Genomic DNA, 16571 nt, shown 5'->3' on the forward strand with positions numbered 1-16571 from the left:
AATATTTTTTCTTCTGGAGAAAGTCTTAATTGTTATTTCGGCTAAATTAAAAGCAGATTTTAATTTTTGGATTAAAAAATTGTATTCTGCTACGAGTGTGATATTGCGTTTATACAACAGTTTGACGGCATAATTGTGTATATAAAAACAAAATCAAACATGGAGAGTCTCAAAAAACCTTTTGTATGAGGAACTACTTTCTTCCGCCTTGGATTCAAATCATAAGCTGACAGTTAAACAGCTGAGCAAGCATCTTTTAAACTTTAGATCTGTAGTGTCTGCTTTTTGCTGGGTGTATGTGGGCGGAGTAAAACACAAAGGGTAAAGGGGCAGTACAGGTGCTGATATTACTTAAATATATCACAGCTATCAACCAATCAAATTCAAGAACCAGACAGAACTGTTGTATATATATATATATATATATATATATATATATATATATATATATATATATATATATATACAACCAGAACCAGACAGATATTCAAGAACCAGACAGAACTGTTGTATATATATATATATATATATATATATATATATATATATATATATATATATATATATATATATATATATATACAACAGTTCTGTCTGGTTCTTGAATTTGATTGGTTGATAGCCGTGATATATTTAAGTAATATCAGCACCTGTACTGCCCCTTTACCCTTTGTGTTTTACTCCGCCCACATACACCCAGCAAAAAGCAGACACTACAGATCTAAAGTTTAAAAGATGCTTGCTCAGCTGTTTAACTGTCAGCTTATGATTTGAATCCAAGGCGGAAGAAAGTAGTTCCTCATACAAAAGGGTTTGAGATATATATATATATATATTTATATTTATATATATATTTATATATATATATATATATATATATATATATATATATAAATAAATAAATATATAAATATTTATATATATATATATATATATATATATATATATATATATATATATATATAAATATTTATATATAAATATTTATATATAAATATTTATATATATATATATATATATATATATATATATATATATATTTACACACACACACAGTATATAGAAAAGATGCAGCTGAGGATATGTACATCAATATAGCATCATTTTTGTGACACTGTGTAACAATAATGAATATTTTTACAGTACTGTGGTAGTTGGGTTTAGAGTTGGAAAATTAAATGAATAACAAAAATAATACTCTGTACAAGTACTGTTTTTACATCACTGTGACGTTGAGTTTAGGATAATTGCAGGGCTTAATTTGTGCCGCAACAAGCTGGATCCGGCACCTCAAAAAGTAATCCAGCACCCAATTTTACCAACCCCCCTCCCCGCTCTTCACTTTCTTTCGCAACTCCCTAACCCTCTTCACTTTTGTCCGTGACATCACCCACCCCTCCCTCCCCCATTTCGCCCACAACACTTTCTTCTGTGACTTCCTAATCCTCTTCACTTTCGTCCTCGACATTACCCTCCCCTCCCTCTGCGCTTTCGCCCAAGACACTTTCTTCCATGACTCCCCAACCCTCTTAAATTTTTATCCACTCCTCCCTCCCCTATTTCACCAACGTCACTTTTCTTCTGCAACTTCCTAATCCTCTTCACTTTCACCTGCGACATCACCCACCCCTACCTCCCCCCTTTCCCCCGTGACACATTTTCTCCATGACTCTCATCCGCAACAACATCACCCACCCCTCCATCCCCCTTCGCCTGCGACACTTTCTTCTGCAACTCCCCAACCCTTTTCACTTTCATCTGTGTCACCTCACTTTCATCCACGATTGTGAGATATGTAAACTTGGGATTGCAAGAGGTGAGGAATTAATTATTTGATTTTTCAAGCTGGTTGTTGCTAGATCAGATACGGTTGCGGCCGGAAGTTAACGAGAATTATTTATAATATTTATTAAATGACCTAATAATTATTTTTTTTAGCATCTACACTTACCCTAATGAAAAAAACAATAGTTGTATCGAGTATTATTTATGTTATTTATTAAATTACCCAATACATTTTATTTTTTAACGCCTACTCCTACCCCAATCCTAGACCCAGCCATCAAGGTACTATAAGAATATTACTTATTGTTATACAATATCACATAAATGTTGCTATATTGATGTGCAGATCTACAGCTGTTTCCTATCTAGACGTTACTATTCAAGCTATCTCACAGAAGAGTTGCTAAATGTTAAAATAAGGCGAAAAAAAATAAAAAAATAAGGAACATTCTGGATCTGTTTCTTTGTTATTCATTATTTTATTTTTTTTGCATTATAGAAGTATCGGATCGGGTTACGGTATCAGTAGATAATCAAATGACTCAGACTCGACAAAAAACCTGATTGGGACATCACAAACTGTCATCATAAAGATAAAAGAAATTAGTTATTAGAAATTACAAATGAGTTATTAAAACAATTGTGTTTAGAAATGTGTTAAAAAAATCTTTTCATTAAACAGATTTACTTAGGCAGGCTAATCATTTAGTAGGGCTAATAATTCTGACTTCAACTGTATGAAATAAATGCTAACAAGCACACATAGAGCTGTTTTCAGGTCAGCATTAATAAATATGAGCTCACCAACGCAGCAACATGATGAACGAGTTACAAGAGTATAGTCTCACCTCTCGTTTTATTCTCACCCCTCATTATATACACCTGTTCACGTTCTTTCTTCTTCTGCTTCTTCCTCTTTTTTTGAAGGATCAGTGCGGAGTCGCATTCCCCCAAGCTGCAGATTCGGAGTCACAGTTACCTGCGAGCGGTGAGTGAGGTTTCAATCAACCGCAGTTTGGACAGTCTGGACCCGGCCACTCTGCTGGCTTCACCCAAATTTCGCTCCCGAAATGAGAGCTACATGAGGGCCATGAGCACCATAAGTCAGGTTGGTCATCGCCCCTCTAGTTCTCTGGTAGAAATCACCATTAAGATTCCATCCTGAAGGTGATTTCTAGCCAGAGCCTTCATCTGAGAAGGTTTGCAGAGGGGAGGAAAACCGGGGAAGGAAAAAAAAGTAATACTTTGGCTCAAGTAATCAGTTTTTCATCCATCTCACGAAATAATTTATCATCTCTTCATCCATTTCTTATTCAGAATCCTAATTTGCATACTATCAGCGCAGTATATATGGAAGATTAGAATTAGAGAATAACAGAAGTGACAGCATGTTGGGATTATAGTCTTAAAGGTTTCTTGTTGGCATACTTTTTAAAAGAACCTGAAGCTGAGGTAAATTATACAGTTTTGATGTAAACATTTTTGTTAATTGAAAGTGTTCTGTGTTTTTATAGTGAGCACGCACATGCATGAGTTTGACAAATGTGCACTAGAAAGTTTGATTGTAAACTTTAGGTCACAATTCATGGAATTAACAAACCATTAACTAACACTACTAGCTTAATCAACTACTAATTAGCTGTTTATTAATAGTTAATTGGGTTTTTCATAGGATTAGGGATGTTGAATAATATACTTTATAAATACTAATGAATAGTTAAGATCTTAATATTAGGCAGGTAATAAGCCAGTAGTCAATAGAATGAACTGTAAACTAAACAAAAGTTTTACCATTGTGCATTATTTCTCTTTAGATGGTAAAAAAAAGATAAATGTTTTTGGGCTAAATGAATGTAAAGCATGTTTTATCAAGTTTTATCAAAACATTTTTAATATAATAGTGTTTTTCCCCAACTGTTTATATTAAGCTGCTCCTTGTGGTATGGTTCTACATCTATAAATAAATCTAGTGTTTTGTGGTTGCAACGCTACCTTAAAAGTCCTGCCTAACTGTTACTATCACATTGGGTAGTGGGAAAAGTTAGATTACAGACAATTTAAAGACCACAGGGAATCTGTGTGCACCAAAATCTGCAGATTTTTAGCCCATCATTGAGTCTGTGTATTTACTTGTGTAAATGTGTGTACATTTATATTTAGTTTTTTAAATGAATTTAAGTAATATTAAATAATATGAAAATGTTCATATGATTTATTTATAATAAAGCTTGAAAAGTAATATATCTTTTAGTAGATATATTATATGAGAGACTTGCTTTGTTTTTCAAGTTAAAAAGGTATAATTTCTTATATTAAAGTTTTTACGATATTCCCAACATCATTCTAAATTAATCCACAGATTTTTAACAAAATTCTGCACAGAAAGTAAAAATGTTTGCAGATTCTGTCTGGCCCTAGTTTTTATTAGCAGAAACATTTAAACGTTTTTGTCTAAAGTGTAATTGGTGAACACTTGTGTAATGAGTACAGTATGTCTGAATTATTCATAAAATGTACCTGAATAACATGTTATAGTCGGACTTCAAAGTGTGGATTTGTGAATGTCAGTGGTCACATATGGTTAAGTCATGTCACATTGACAATATGTTACATTGGACCGCAAAATCAATAAAAATCTTATATTGCACGGGAATATTTGTGGGAATTGCCAAAATATTTTGGAAAATTAAATAAAGATTATGTTTCATGAAAACAATGTATGCCACCATAGATTTATCAAAACTTTATAGTTTGATTAGTAATGTGCTAAGAGCATCATATAGACAACCTTAAAGATGATTTAAAAAAAAATGTCTTGATTTGTTCAGAAATCTCATTTTCCACATTTTTTAAATTGTTGTATCTTGGCTAAATATTATCTTATCCTAACAGGCCATACATCAATGGAGTTAAATAATAATATAAGAATGAATATACCAGTTAGATTATGTACAAATCTCAGTTTCCAAAAATTGACCCCTATGTCTACACGTCTGGATTACCTTAATTCATTTTCCTTCGGCTTAAGCCCTTATTTATCAGGGGTCACAACAGCGGAACCACCATCTATTCCCTTCCCATCTGAATTACAGTCATACATGTATAAAAAAAGAGAAAGAAAATCTTCATTGGCATAGATCACAGGTGTCAAACTCAGTTCCAAAAGGATCGCAGCTCTGCACAGTTTAGTTCCAACCCTAATTAAACACACCTGATCAAACTAATTGAGTCCTTCAGGCTTGTTTGAAACCTACATGTAAGTGTGTTGGAGCAGGGTTGGAACTAAACTGTGCAGGGCTTCGACCCTCCAGGAATTGAGTTTGACACCCCTGGCATAGATGGTTTCACAAAGAACCTTTAACCTCTCCTTACAGATAAATCACATTAGGCTTTACGAGCTTCAGTCACGTTAAAAACACATACGATATATATGGAGCACATGTGAAACATGTTTTGGAAAATTTGTATGTTTCTTCACGTGAACACATTTGTTCACATAATCACAGTTTCAAAACAAATATTTCTCATGTGTTTCATATGGTTCACATGTGATTTTAAAATTGCATGATTGCCTATGTGGAGCTCAAGTGCTTTTTTATAGCCTTCCCAGTCAACTAAAGGTTATTCATTGTGGGAAAATGTTCTGTCAATTATTTAAATGTTATTCACTACATCAAAAAGTGTTCTTTTAAAAACTAAAAAGGTTTGTTTAAAAAAATCTCCATGGGATCAAACATTCATACTATACAGGCCTTAGTCAGGGTATGATTGTTTCATTTCGATATTAATATGAAGTTGTGGGGGTAGAAGTACAATGTGAATATCGAAGTAAAATCAAATATATATGATATATACTTGAATAGTGTAAGTTGTTAAATGCAGCTCATCATTAAGGGAAAAAAAAGGTTTGTGCTATCAAGACTTTGTGATGTGATAGCTTGCTGTAATACTGATGAAACTCATCTGCTTAAAAGATTGTATTTTGCAATAACTAAATATACATTACATAAAATAAATCCAACTAAAATATAGCGCGATATGCATCTGAAGGGACCTCTGTAGCTAATTAAAGGAGTACATGCAAGTAGCCTAACAGAATATTAAAGGTAGGGTACACTGAAAAAAAGTGTTGCATGCAGAACTGTTGCAAACAATTTATTTGTGTTGAATTTAAACAAACAAATTAAGTTTAATAATATTCAACTTAATTTGTTTGTTTAAATTCAACACAAATAAATTGTTTACAACCACTTAACGTAAAAAAATTGAGTAAATCCAAGGAATCATCTCTGAATAATTTTTTTCAGTGTAGTTGATTTCAGAGATGCAATATCACAACCCAGGCTCATTCTGATGATGTACCCCTATACATTTCTGGAGGGAGCACATTTTTTTCCCAGGTGTTTTTTTTTTTTTTTTTCCAAGAATTGGAACAAACAAAAAATGTTTTTGAACCAAATCACTTACCCTGCCTTTAAAGCAGGGGTGTCCAAACTCGGTCCTGGAGGGCTGGTGTCCTGCAGATTTTAGTTCCAACTTGCCTCAACACACCTGCAAGGATGTTTCAATAAAGCCTAGTAAGAGCTTGAATAGCTAAGTGTCTGAATGGGGTTGGAACTAAACTTTGCAGGAAACCCCTGCTTTAAAGGAACCCTCCCCTCGAGTTAAATAGACAAGTTTTATATTTGCCGAATCCATTTAGCTAATCTTCAAGTCTGGTGGAAACACTTTTAGCTTAGCTTAGCATAAATCATTGAATCGGATTAGACCACTAGCATAATAAAAAATAGTTTAGATTTTTTTTTCTCTTTAAATCTTGAATTTAAAACTTGAAAATCTAATTTTTTTATTTTCTAGGTTGAGATGATCTTAACCAATACTCTCATTCTGGTGTAATAATCAAGGAACTTTGGGTGCAGCAGGCACAATGATATTTTGCAGTGCTGTATTTATTTATTTGTTTTTAATTGAGCAATATGCTAATTGTCTAATCTAATTCAATGATGTATGCTAAGCTGAGCTACCTGTATAAGTAAACCGCAGATTGGCTGAATGGATTAAAAAATGGAAAAACTCGTCTGTTAAACTCTGGGGGACTTGTAAAATCAGCTTATTCCCAAAAAAGTAGAGTGTTTCTTCAAGATTAAGTGTCAACAAGATTAAGCTTTCATGTTAACTGTTAGTTTCAATTACATTTTTGAGGGAACTTGGTGTCAGCAAAGCCTTTTAAGTAATGTAAAGCAAATTTTAGGTTGTGTTCTACAATGTTAACGTGTAGCTTAGGGATTTTCAAGGTGAGTTTTCAGGATTAGTGTCTTTAGCCTTGGGATTTTAAGGTGAGTTTTCAAGATTAGCTCCTGTAGCCCTGGGATAAGGTGACGGGCAGCGTTTACAAACGAGACAGTTTTAAGGTGAGTGTTCAGAGCCTGACAGCTCACTCAGACAGACAACAGCCCTTACCTTTTAAAAAGTGGCTTCCTCCCACCGACGAAAAACACACACTTGCCCTCAGGCTTGTGTGCGAATCTGTCTCTTCTGGTCCCTGAGGATAAATCAATCATTTCAGTGACAAAAAGCTCAGTCGGCTCACTATAAAAACCCATCATTCATTGGTTCTCTCATGCGTATTCTGAATGTATGTGTGTGGGCATGCAGACATGCATTGAATTGTAGGTGCGTATAAGGCTAAAGCCCGGCTTGCACTGTGTGATTTTTAATAATCTTAAACGATTGTAGCTTGCTTGTAGACTGCACAAGCATGATTACCTTGTCACACTGTAAGATCTCAGTTGTCATAATGTCAAACTGATCGACAATCAAGACATTGCAAACACAGACTACTGTAGCATGAAAACTCATCCAGTGTTGGATGTCATCCGACCGTGACGCATTCAGTAACCCTTATTCTGAAAGGATACCTCACACCAAACATAAGCTACCTGGGATTATGCCAACACAGGCTCATTCTGAAAACGTAGCCCTGTATACATTTTTGGAGATCGCGACTTATGTACCCAAAGTAAGTATGGCTTCATTTTGTTTTTAAATCGAATGATACCGGACGGTATGATGTCGTTCCTTTTAACGATTACCAGCTGGCGGCTTACCTTCGTAAGGACGGCTTTCCCGCTGTTACCGGTTTGTCCAGTTAACTCGCAATGTACATCGGCGGACTTGAGATGCAGAAAGAAGTTGACCACAACGATAGGGTTTGAGTCCGGTAAAGAATGATTCCAGTAAGCACGTAAGACTAAAACAAAAGGCAAAAAATAAAATAAACAATACATAACAGAGTAAGAATGTGGTAAAATCTGAAAATGTGGTCAAAATCATGCAAGGGCTTTTTTTCTAGTTTGCTTTTTTAAACTGTCAGTTAGGTTTACAGAAGTGGGTGGGCAGGTCAATTGGTGCTTTTGAAAATACTATTGGTTGGATTTACAGCAGGTGCAATTGTCACTTGCGAGGCAACTTTGAGATCTCAAAAAGCATACACAGCGGCCTCTGGTGGATTTGTGAAAACAAAAAAAAAATCATAGCTGCTGGGATGTATTTGGCGCTCTCCAGAAATGTATAAAGGGGAACGTAATTAGAATGAGCCTACAGTAGGTTGGATTTTGCTCAGAGCATAATATAATTGTAAATCCAGAAAAAGCACGGGTGAGCAGTTGTCGTGCTGATTGCATCATTAGATTTTGTGCTCCTATTGGTTCTTGGTTTGACGCTCATTGCAGCTGAAATGTTACTCCAGGAAAGACACAACTAGAACTTTAGCGGAGGAAAAATTTAATCACAACGGCCATTGAGTGGCAGTCTGTGAACAAGTCAATCCAACAATCTAAGATTCCCAGGACTGCCGCGGATTACGGTAATCTTTTAGGATTTCCCAAATTTGTATTAATGACCCAATTGTGGGTAATAATGCTAAGTATGAGCAGAGTTTAAGTTTACACAGCAATGTAATTAAAAATGGAAAATTGTATCCCTTGTGTTTTTGAAGTTTCACACGGCAACAATTACAGGTCGACTTGCATTTACTCGTCTGTGAAAACGCTCTATTACATACATGCTGACACTTTGTGAGGGGGAGTTCTATCACTAAAATGTTGCTTTACCCCTCATAGCCATATCTACATGCGCACACAGATGTAAACAAAGACGTAAAATTAAGTAATCTGCATTTTACGAAGTGTTAACAAAGCAGCGACAACAATTAAAAACAATTAGTTACTTTACTTTTAGAAAAGCGAGTAAACCTGTTGCCATAAAAGCAACAGGTTGATTTTACTTACAGTAAACCCAGAAAATTCAGTAAAAAGGCAATGAGTTTAGTGTATTTTTTCAAGTCAATTCAACTAAATGAATTAATTGATCAGTGAATCATGTACTCTGCTATTATTGTGCAAGTTTGCCATCGATGTGCTACGCTAGCTCCTAGAAGCTAAGTTTGAGCTAGAAGTCGAGTTTGCTTAAAATAACGTGAATTAGCACATTTCAAGTCAGTGGAAATGTGTGTCTTAATTAAACTAATTATACCAAATGAACTAATTTGTAACTGAGATTTTTAATTGATAAAAGCAATGTTCCTTTGGCTAAAACAAGAACTTGGCATTTCTTGATTCGTTTAAATAAGTATGAAACAAAATGAAAGATAATAATTTTAGCATTACTTAATTAAATCAGGAGTGTCAAGTTAAACATGAAGTAAATTTGACATGACATTGAAAAGCTAATTATACCTGATATAAGAGTAAAATGTACTTGAAATTTGTTTGTGCAAATTGTTACAAGGATTTTTTTAAAGTAAATTCTAGTGCTTTTTTTCAGTGCAAGATGTCACTCTTTTTCAAGATTCCCATAATGGGTGTTTAAATGGGAAGAATAATGGTGGTGTTTGCCATGTACCTTTGTGTAAATGAGCAGGCAGAACACATTCAAAATATATTTTTTATTTTGTGGCTAAAAATGCTGTTGTTTAAATGGACCCTATACAAAGATGTTGGGTGTAGGTGTGGCTCTTGCATTTCTATTACAAAATTGTGGAAACCTTTGCCATGTTATTTAAATTCACTTAAAAACAATTAGTATTTATTGTGTTTAAATGTTATGTGATTAAACTTGGTCACACTTTATTTTGATGGTCCGTTGGTTAAATTTAAGTTACATTGCATCTACATGCCAACTAATTCTCATTAGATTATAAATAGACTGTTAGGTTAGGGTTGGTGTAAGTAGACATGCATATGCAAAGTTTCTTATGGTCAGTTGTCTGTTGAAGGAGCAGTATCAACAGATATTAAGCAGACAGTCTGCTAATAATTAAATAGACCATCAAAATAAAGTGTTACCTTAAACTTGTCCTCTCGCAAAAAAAAATCATAGCAATCAATATATAAGGTTTACTCATATTGAATTAAGATACGTAGGTGTGTAAGACAACCATAGATATAAGGGCAGTCCCTTTGTACTTGGGAGCAGCCACAAATACACTTTTCAGGGGAATTACTGTGTGCAAGATTTCACAGAGAAACTATTGAATCAGAATTTCTGGATGAACAGATTTCTACAGTACAGCAGTGCAATAGGGCCGCTTGTTGAGGCCAAGGGAGCTATTTTCTACAAATGCCATGTGATAGTAAATACAGAAAAAAATCCTTCTGTTGTGATTTTGCTAAACATACACCTTATCTGTTCCATTTCTTTTTTTTTTCATGAATTATTTGAGTAACTTATGTTACTTGTTTTTTTAAAGCACAACGAAGTGGCCTTATTATCCTTACAGGTCGTTCATTAAATATTAAAAAGCAACTTATTAAAATGAAAAGATTACTTTCAGCCTACAGTACAACCAATAACCCCAATAGTCTTCCCACATCAATATTATTGATGTGTTGAGTACTACTGTATTGCAGGGAATGAAAAAAGAAAACCCCCCAGAGTAAAAAATCCTCAAATAAGAATTAAAAGAAATGTATTCAAATGAGCTTTGTGATTATAATGTTGCATTAATTTCATGACAGATAAATAATGTTTCTTAAGAAACAGTTTTGTACCTTTGTAAATGTTGTACATTATATGGTACAGAAAAAACCTCCTATGAGAAATGAAGGCACACAATTGTTCTTATAAAAAAGGTACATAAGTGTTGGACAACTTCTTCTTTATTACAATATCTATGAAAATAATTATTTCTGGGAAAGCAATTTTAAAAGCATATGTTTAAAGAAACCCATAAACATTGATTATTAATTTCTATAATACAAAACAACTGGTAAAACATAAAACTATAGGTATATACCTAAACATTTAAGCGATTTTTTTTTTTAATAAACATTTGGTAAGCACTTTCTAATAAATACATTTTCATTGTAGATATCCCCAACTTTTGGTGTTCGCTTTACATGTGAGCTGGCAAAAGTCCTGCATATGCAAAGCGTTCTTGCAGACATTTTAGTAATATTACAATTAAATTAAAAATATCTTGTACACTATTTTGCATAATTCTGTTTCTAATTAATTGAGTAAATTGAAAACTGTGCATTTACACAAAAATATTTTTTTTTTGTAAACTGAAACTAAACTGTTTGATTGTTTTATATTTACTGAAAATAAATTGACACATTTTGTATAAATCAAAAGGCCTTTAAATGGTTCTTAAAGGGACACATTTGACACTGTTGAGGTACAAAGTGTCTTGTCACTGTAGTGTTACCCTTGTGGATCAGATTTGTACCTTTGATGAAGGTACAATATTGTATCTGCAGGTTTTAAAACCAAAGGTACATTTTGGCTCCCCATCGTACAAATCATGTCCTTAAAGGTATGACGGTACTAATTACTTTCTTTGTCTTAGGGTGCAATTCTGTTCCATGAAAAGGTACTGCCCTAGTGACAAGGGTTTTTACCTTCTTTGGTACAACATTGTACCATTTTGTCTGAGAGTGTAGCACAGATTTATTGTTTTAAATTAAATGCTTCAGTTCCCCAAACCAGAAATGCAACCCTTTATTTTAAAATGCAGTAGTCATGTGCAGAATGGTGGATTATTATTATTTTTTTGTGCAAAATATAGGTATTTTTGCTACATTTTTGCATTTACAGTGTTTGTCAATCTGAACTTTTAATTTATAAAATTAAATCTCGATTGTGCATTTTGCATCCTGATTGTGCACTTCCATTGTCAATCAATCTCTGTGCCGTGTCTCCTGTATACAGAATGCGCTCAGCTTGCCAAATTTACATAAATCTTTGATCGCTCGCAGTGTGACTCTGAAGTGCTGGACTGTATGTACTGTATGCAATTTTTCTCCCCAACAAACCCCACAATGTTGACAAAACCTGCACAGACGGTGGCACCCAAAAGGCAGAGGAAGGTAGAAGTTTGGAGTATTTGGAGTATTCTGGACAAGCTAAAAGAAGGTAGAAGTTACGCGGCTGCAGGGCACCATTATGGAATGAATTAATCTTCGGTTCGTTACATAAAGAAAGAGCTTACATTCTATGATACTGAACTTATTTTTGTATGAAGGTTTGACAGTGGTTAAACAAAAAAAAAAAAGAAAATGGTACAAATGTTAATGCCTGTCAGAGAAAGGTAGTGTGTAGTGAGGCGTTTTATTGTCTTAAAACATCTATAAAAATTGTAAAAAAAAAAAAATTAGGCTGACTTCGCGGATTTCGTCTATTGTGGGTTATTTTAAGACCACTGTACCTTGCTGGAGTTTAAGAGGTTTTATTGCAACAAAGTTTAGTGAATATTGGTTTAGCTGTTTACAACAGCCGTTTTATTGATTGGTCTTCTGGACTATTGCATATCGTTCCCTGATTCTCCAAGCCTTTCTCACATGACTGTTAAAAAGGTGGTAGATGGCAAATGTGGATGCTGGAAAATTCAACGCTATCTCACGGCAATTCGTAACTTAGTGGCTAATTTGTATGAATTCCTACAATCTCATTTGTACAATTTAGTACGATTTGCTAAATTTTCATACGACAGAAGTCTTCTGAATGAATTAGCCACTAAACTGACAAAACATAAAATAGTTGCAATATCTTGTTTGGATCAGGCTGGGAAAAATATGAGTGTGTGTGAGTGGGAATGGTCATGTATCGTCATGTAGCTTTTTCAAGTGTATAGTGTGGACCATGACTGTATTATTCTTGAATGCAGTAAAAACACCAGTCTGTACAAGTGTGTTTTTATATTAAAATGCTGTATCAAAACAAAAACACACTACTAGTGTAAATGCCACCTGACTGCGGCCCCCTTTGCTGTTTTTATTTTTTATCCAATCACATCTCACTTTTGTCCCATGTTTCCACTTCCTTTCCATCCTCAAATCACAAGACTCCTTTCACTGCTTCATTTCTGTATAATCCAATCTCACCTTTTCTTTCTGTCATGCCCTACACTTGTAGTAAAGAAAGAGCACTAGTAATGCAGCCTTTCACTTGTACAGATTTCCTCCCCTCTGCACTCTTTTATTTTCTGCTCTGTTATCTGTATTAGTGTGTTAAAGCTTTGTTGAGAATGATGCAGAATGAGCATTAGAGACTGAATTAAATTAACCATCCATTAAACTTATATTGTTAAACTGACTTAAAACAGCTTGAGTAACTTAGAAAATTAAGTTAGAACATGATTAACTTAGTTTAATAAGTTACAATGACCTAAAAACATACGCTGTCAGGACTAAGTGACAATTTTTTACAGTGCGGACACAGCTTATTCAGTTTAATTTATAAAATACTAATAAAATATGAATAGATTCAGTCAAACTGTGTGAAAACATATTCATTTTCATTCTTGAAGACTTTTTGAAATACACGTGTAGTTTAGTTTTTTTATTTAAAATTTGACAGGACAGGGCACTGCAGCACAATTCTTTGAAATGGGTCAAACACACACTTAAATCAATATTTAACTAATAAAAATACTACTATATAACATAATACAATAATTAAAAAAACATCAAACTCTATGAATTATGCGTAATCTATACAATTTAAGAGCATGAGGAATAACGGAGAGGGTTTACTGTCAACCAATAATATTCCAGACACATTTTAATATGACTATTTGCATGACTAACAATACATCCTTAGGCTCAATGACAACTTGAAATTATTTTCTAAACCTGAACTTATTTTCAAATATTTCCCCAGTCTCGCTGCAGCAGGTTCTTAAGTTTCTTTGGTTTTATAGTCCACTGTTTTAGTATAATACAAATTTATTTTTAAATCTATTTTACGATCCTCACATAAAAACAATAGTGTCAAAAACCCACTGTCACAACAATATCCACAAAATATCTCTTGAATGTTGTTGGTTTGACTGTAAATCCCACGTCAGAATGGTATAGAGCTGTTCTTTTGACAGTGTTGCGTTGTCTCCCTCTGCAGGTGAGTGAGGTGGAGGTGAACGGGCAGATCGAGGCCGTGTGTGAGAGTGTTTTCAGTGAGATGGAGTCTCAGGCTGTAGATGCTCTGGATCTGCCAGGCTCCGGATGTTTCCGCATGAGGAGCCACAGTTATGTGCGGGCCATCGAGAAAGGCTGCTCGCAGGAGGAGGAGGAGGAGAGAGCGACACGTCAGGCCATTTTACCTCCGCGGACTACAACTACTGTCAGAACCATACAGAGCAGCACAGGTATGAGCACAACTCTTTCATAAATCTAATCATGGCCAATGACACAACGCTCAGATTGTTTTTCAGCCTTATTTAATGAAGTTTACACTGACTTGAGTACACCTTTTTTAGAATAATAATAATAAGACATTTTATTTATAGTGCGCTTTTCTCAGACACGGAGCATGCAAGGCATACAAGGCAAGCAGTAAGAAAGGAGAACAATAAAGACAGTTTTAAAAAAAAAACACGACAATAAGACAATAAAATATGAACAATAAAATTGAATGATCAAATTGACAAAAATAATCAACTTAAGTTAAAAACAATGGTAAAGGTGAGTCTTGAGAGGTTTCTTAAAGCATTACTGATGCTGATGGGTAGACCATTCCATAGCTTAGGCATATTGTACGAAAAAGCTTGACCACCCATGGTCTTTAGTTACAACATGGCTCAGTGTACGTCCAGATGGAAAACGAAGACTGCCTGGTGGAAGTGGCGAGAGTTACCAGGTCACAAATGTATCAGCAGGGCCAGAGTGGGACTCCTTTTCAGCCCAGGAGTTTCAAGCCTTAGAGCAGCCTACCTCAGTTCACGACTGACTATATTAAAATAATGTCATTTCCAATTCAGTTTCTAATGACACTATCACGTCTCTTTCAAGAAAACATCTGCTTTAAAACTTCAAATGTTTTTCATAAATATGAGAACATTAAAAGGTAGCTAAATCTCCAGCACTATTCTTTAAAACAGCACAATGTCCTTTCCTGCAATATCTAAATATATATTATGTGCAAAATTTTTTATAGATACGGAGTCCTTTGTAACGGTGGTTACACAAAAAACTAAATACGTACACCTACATAAGTAAACCAAACAGCATTATATGTCTTAACACTAAAAATGAAAAAAAAAAAAACTAATTGTACTCGAATGAGGTTCAAATTCGGGTTGGCGGCAGCGCAACGTAACGTGCTGACCACTGAACCACAATAGTTCTGTTATGCCAGTTTGTTTGGAATAAAAAATAAGTATTGCACTGTCATCTGCAAGACTCTTTTAACCACAGTATTACTTTCTATTGATGGCTTAAACTTTTTCTCCCTTTTTTAGATTTCAGATCAAGTCATGTCAGATTTATTAATGTAGTGAATAATCAAATTTTCATTGAGCAGGTGTAATATTCATTATTTTAATTATTCGAATTCTTATATTCACTAAGGTGCCGCTGTTTGGGGTCGAATGATAGTTACGTCATCATTAACCTGCAGGCTGCATTTTGCTCATGGGGCTCAGAGAAAACAAAAGCTGCGGCAAAATAATGCATAAAAAGAGTGAGGCTATGGTGAAATAAATAATTAAATGAATAAATAAATAAATGTGACTGCTGAGAGTGCTAGCAGCTAGGGACATAGGCCATCACAGCCAAAAAACGGATCGGCCCACCCGGAATCCTCCCGGTCCACCCGATTAGCCAATCCGGACCTTGTAGTCAGGTGATAGCTCATGCACTGCTTTTTATGTTAAAATAAAGGTCGTAAAATCAATACGTGACTTAACAGTAACCCAGTGAAGTTTCTGAAGTATACAGTGATATGGTAGCATGAGAAAGTGTGTGTCAAAACCCAGAACATTTTGAGGAACATCTTTTCACTTTCTGTGTGTGCATATATATATATATATATATATATATATATATATATATATATATATATATATATATATATATATATATATATATATATATATATATATATATGAGCAATGTCACACGAGTAGCAGTGCGATATGGCTGTATATCGGCACTGGTGGGAGGCGTGTGCGGCCTCGTGCCTTACAACAGTTTGACGGCATAATTGTGTTTATAAAAACAAAATCAAACATGGAGAGTTTCAAAAACCCTTTTGTATGAGGAACTACTTTCTTCCACATTGGATTCAAATCATAAGCTGACAGTTAAACAGTTGAGCGTGCATCTTTTAAACTTTAGATCTGTAGTGTCTGCTTGTTGCTGGCTGTATGTGGGCGGAGTAATACACAAAGGGTAAAGAGGCTGTAGGAGTTCTGATATTGCAGAATATTGCACGGCTATCAGCCAATCAGATTTGAGAACCAGACAGAACTGTTGTATAAATATATATACACATCACATCAAGAAGGT

General features: G+C 34.5%; 1 protein-coding gene across 32 annotated transcripts in view; it reads left to right on the forward strand.

The window, feature by feature from the left end:
- The window catches only part of dlgap1b (discs, large (Drosophila) homolog-associated protein 1b), a 235535-nt gene that overhangs the window by 150183 nt on the left and 68781 nt on the right, over nt 1–16571 (forward strand). For 16 of the 32 annotated variants that reach the window (XR_012399713.1, XM_073941562.1, XM_073941556.1 and 13 more), the window contains 2 exons: nt 2713–2893; nt 14185–14431. Coding sequence is in view for 31 of the 32 variants with exons in the window: in XM_073941562.1 (XP_073797663.1) it covers nt 2713–2893; nt 14185–14431 (428 nt within the window). In the remaining variant the exon portion in view is untranslated. The remainder of the gene's footprint in view (nt 1–2712; nt 2894–14184; nt 14432–16571) is intronic. The other 16 variants (XM_073941566.1, XM_073941559.1, XM_073941580.1 and 13 more) reach the window with 1 other exon arrangement.

Source organism: Danio rerio, chromosome 24 (assembly GCF_049306965.1).
Source record: "Danio rerio strain Tuebingen ecotype United States chromosome 24, GRCz12tu, whole genome shotgun sequence".
NCBI lineage: Eukaryota > Metazoa > Chordata > Actinopteri > Cypriniformes > Danionidae > Danio > Danio rerio.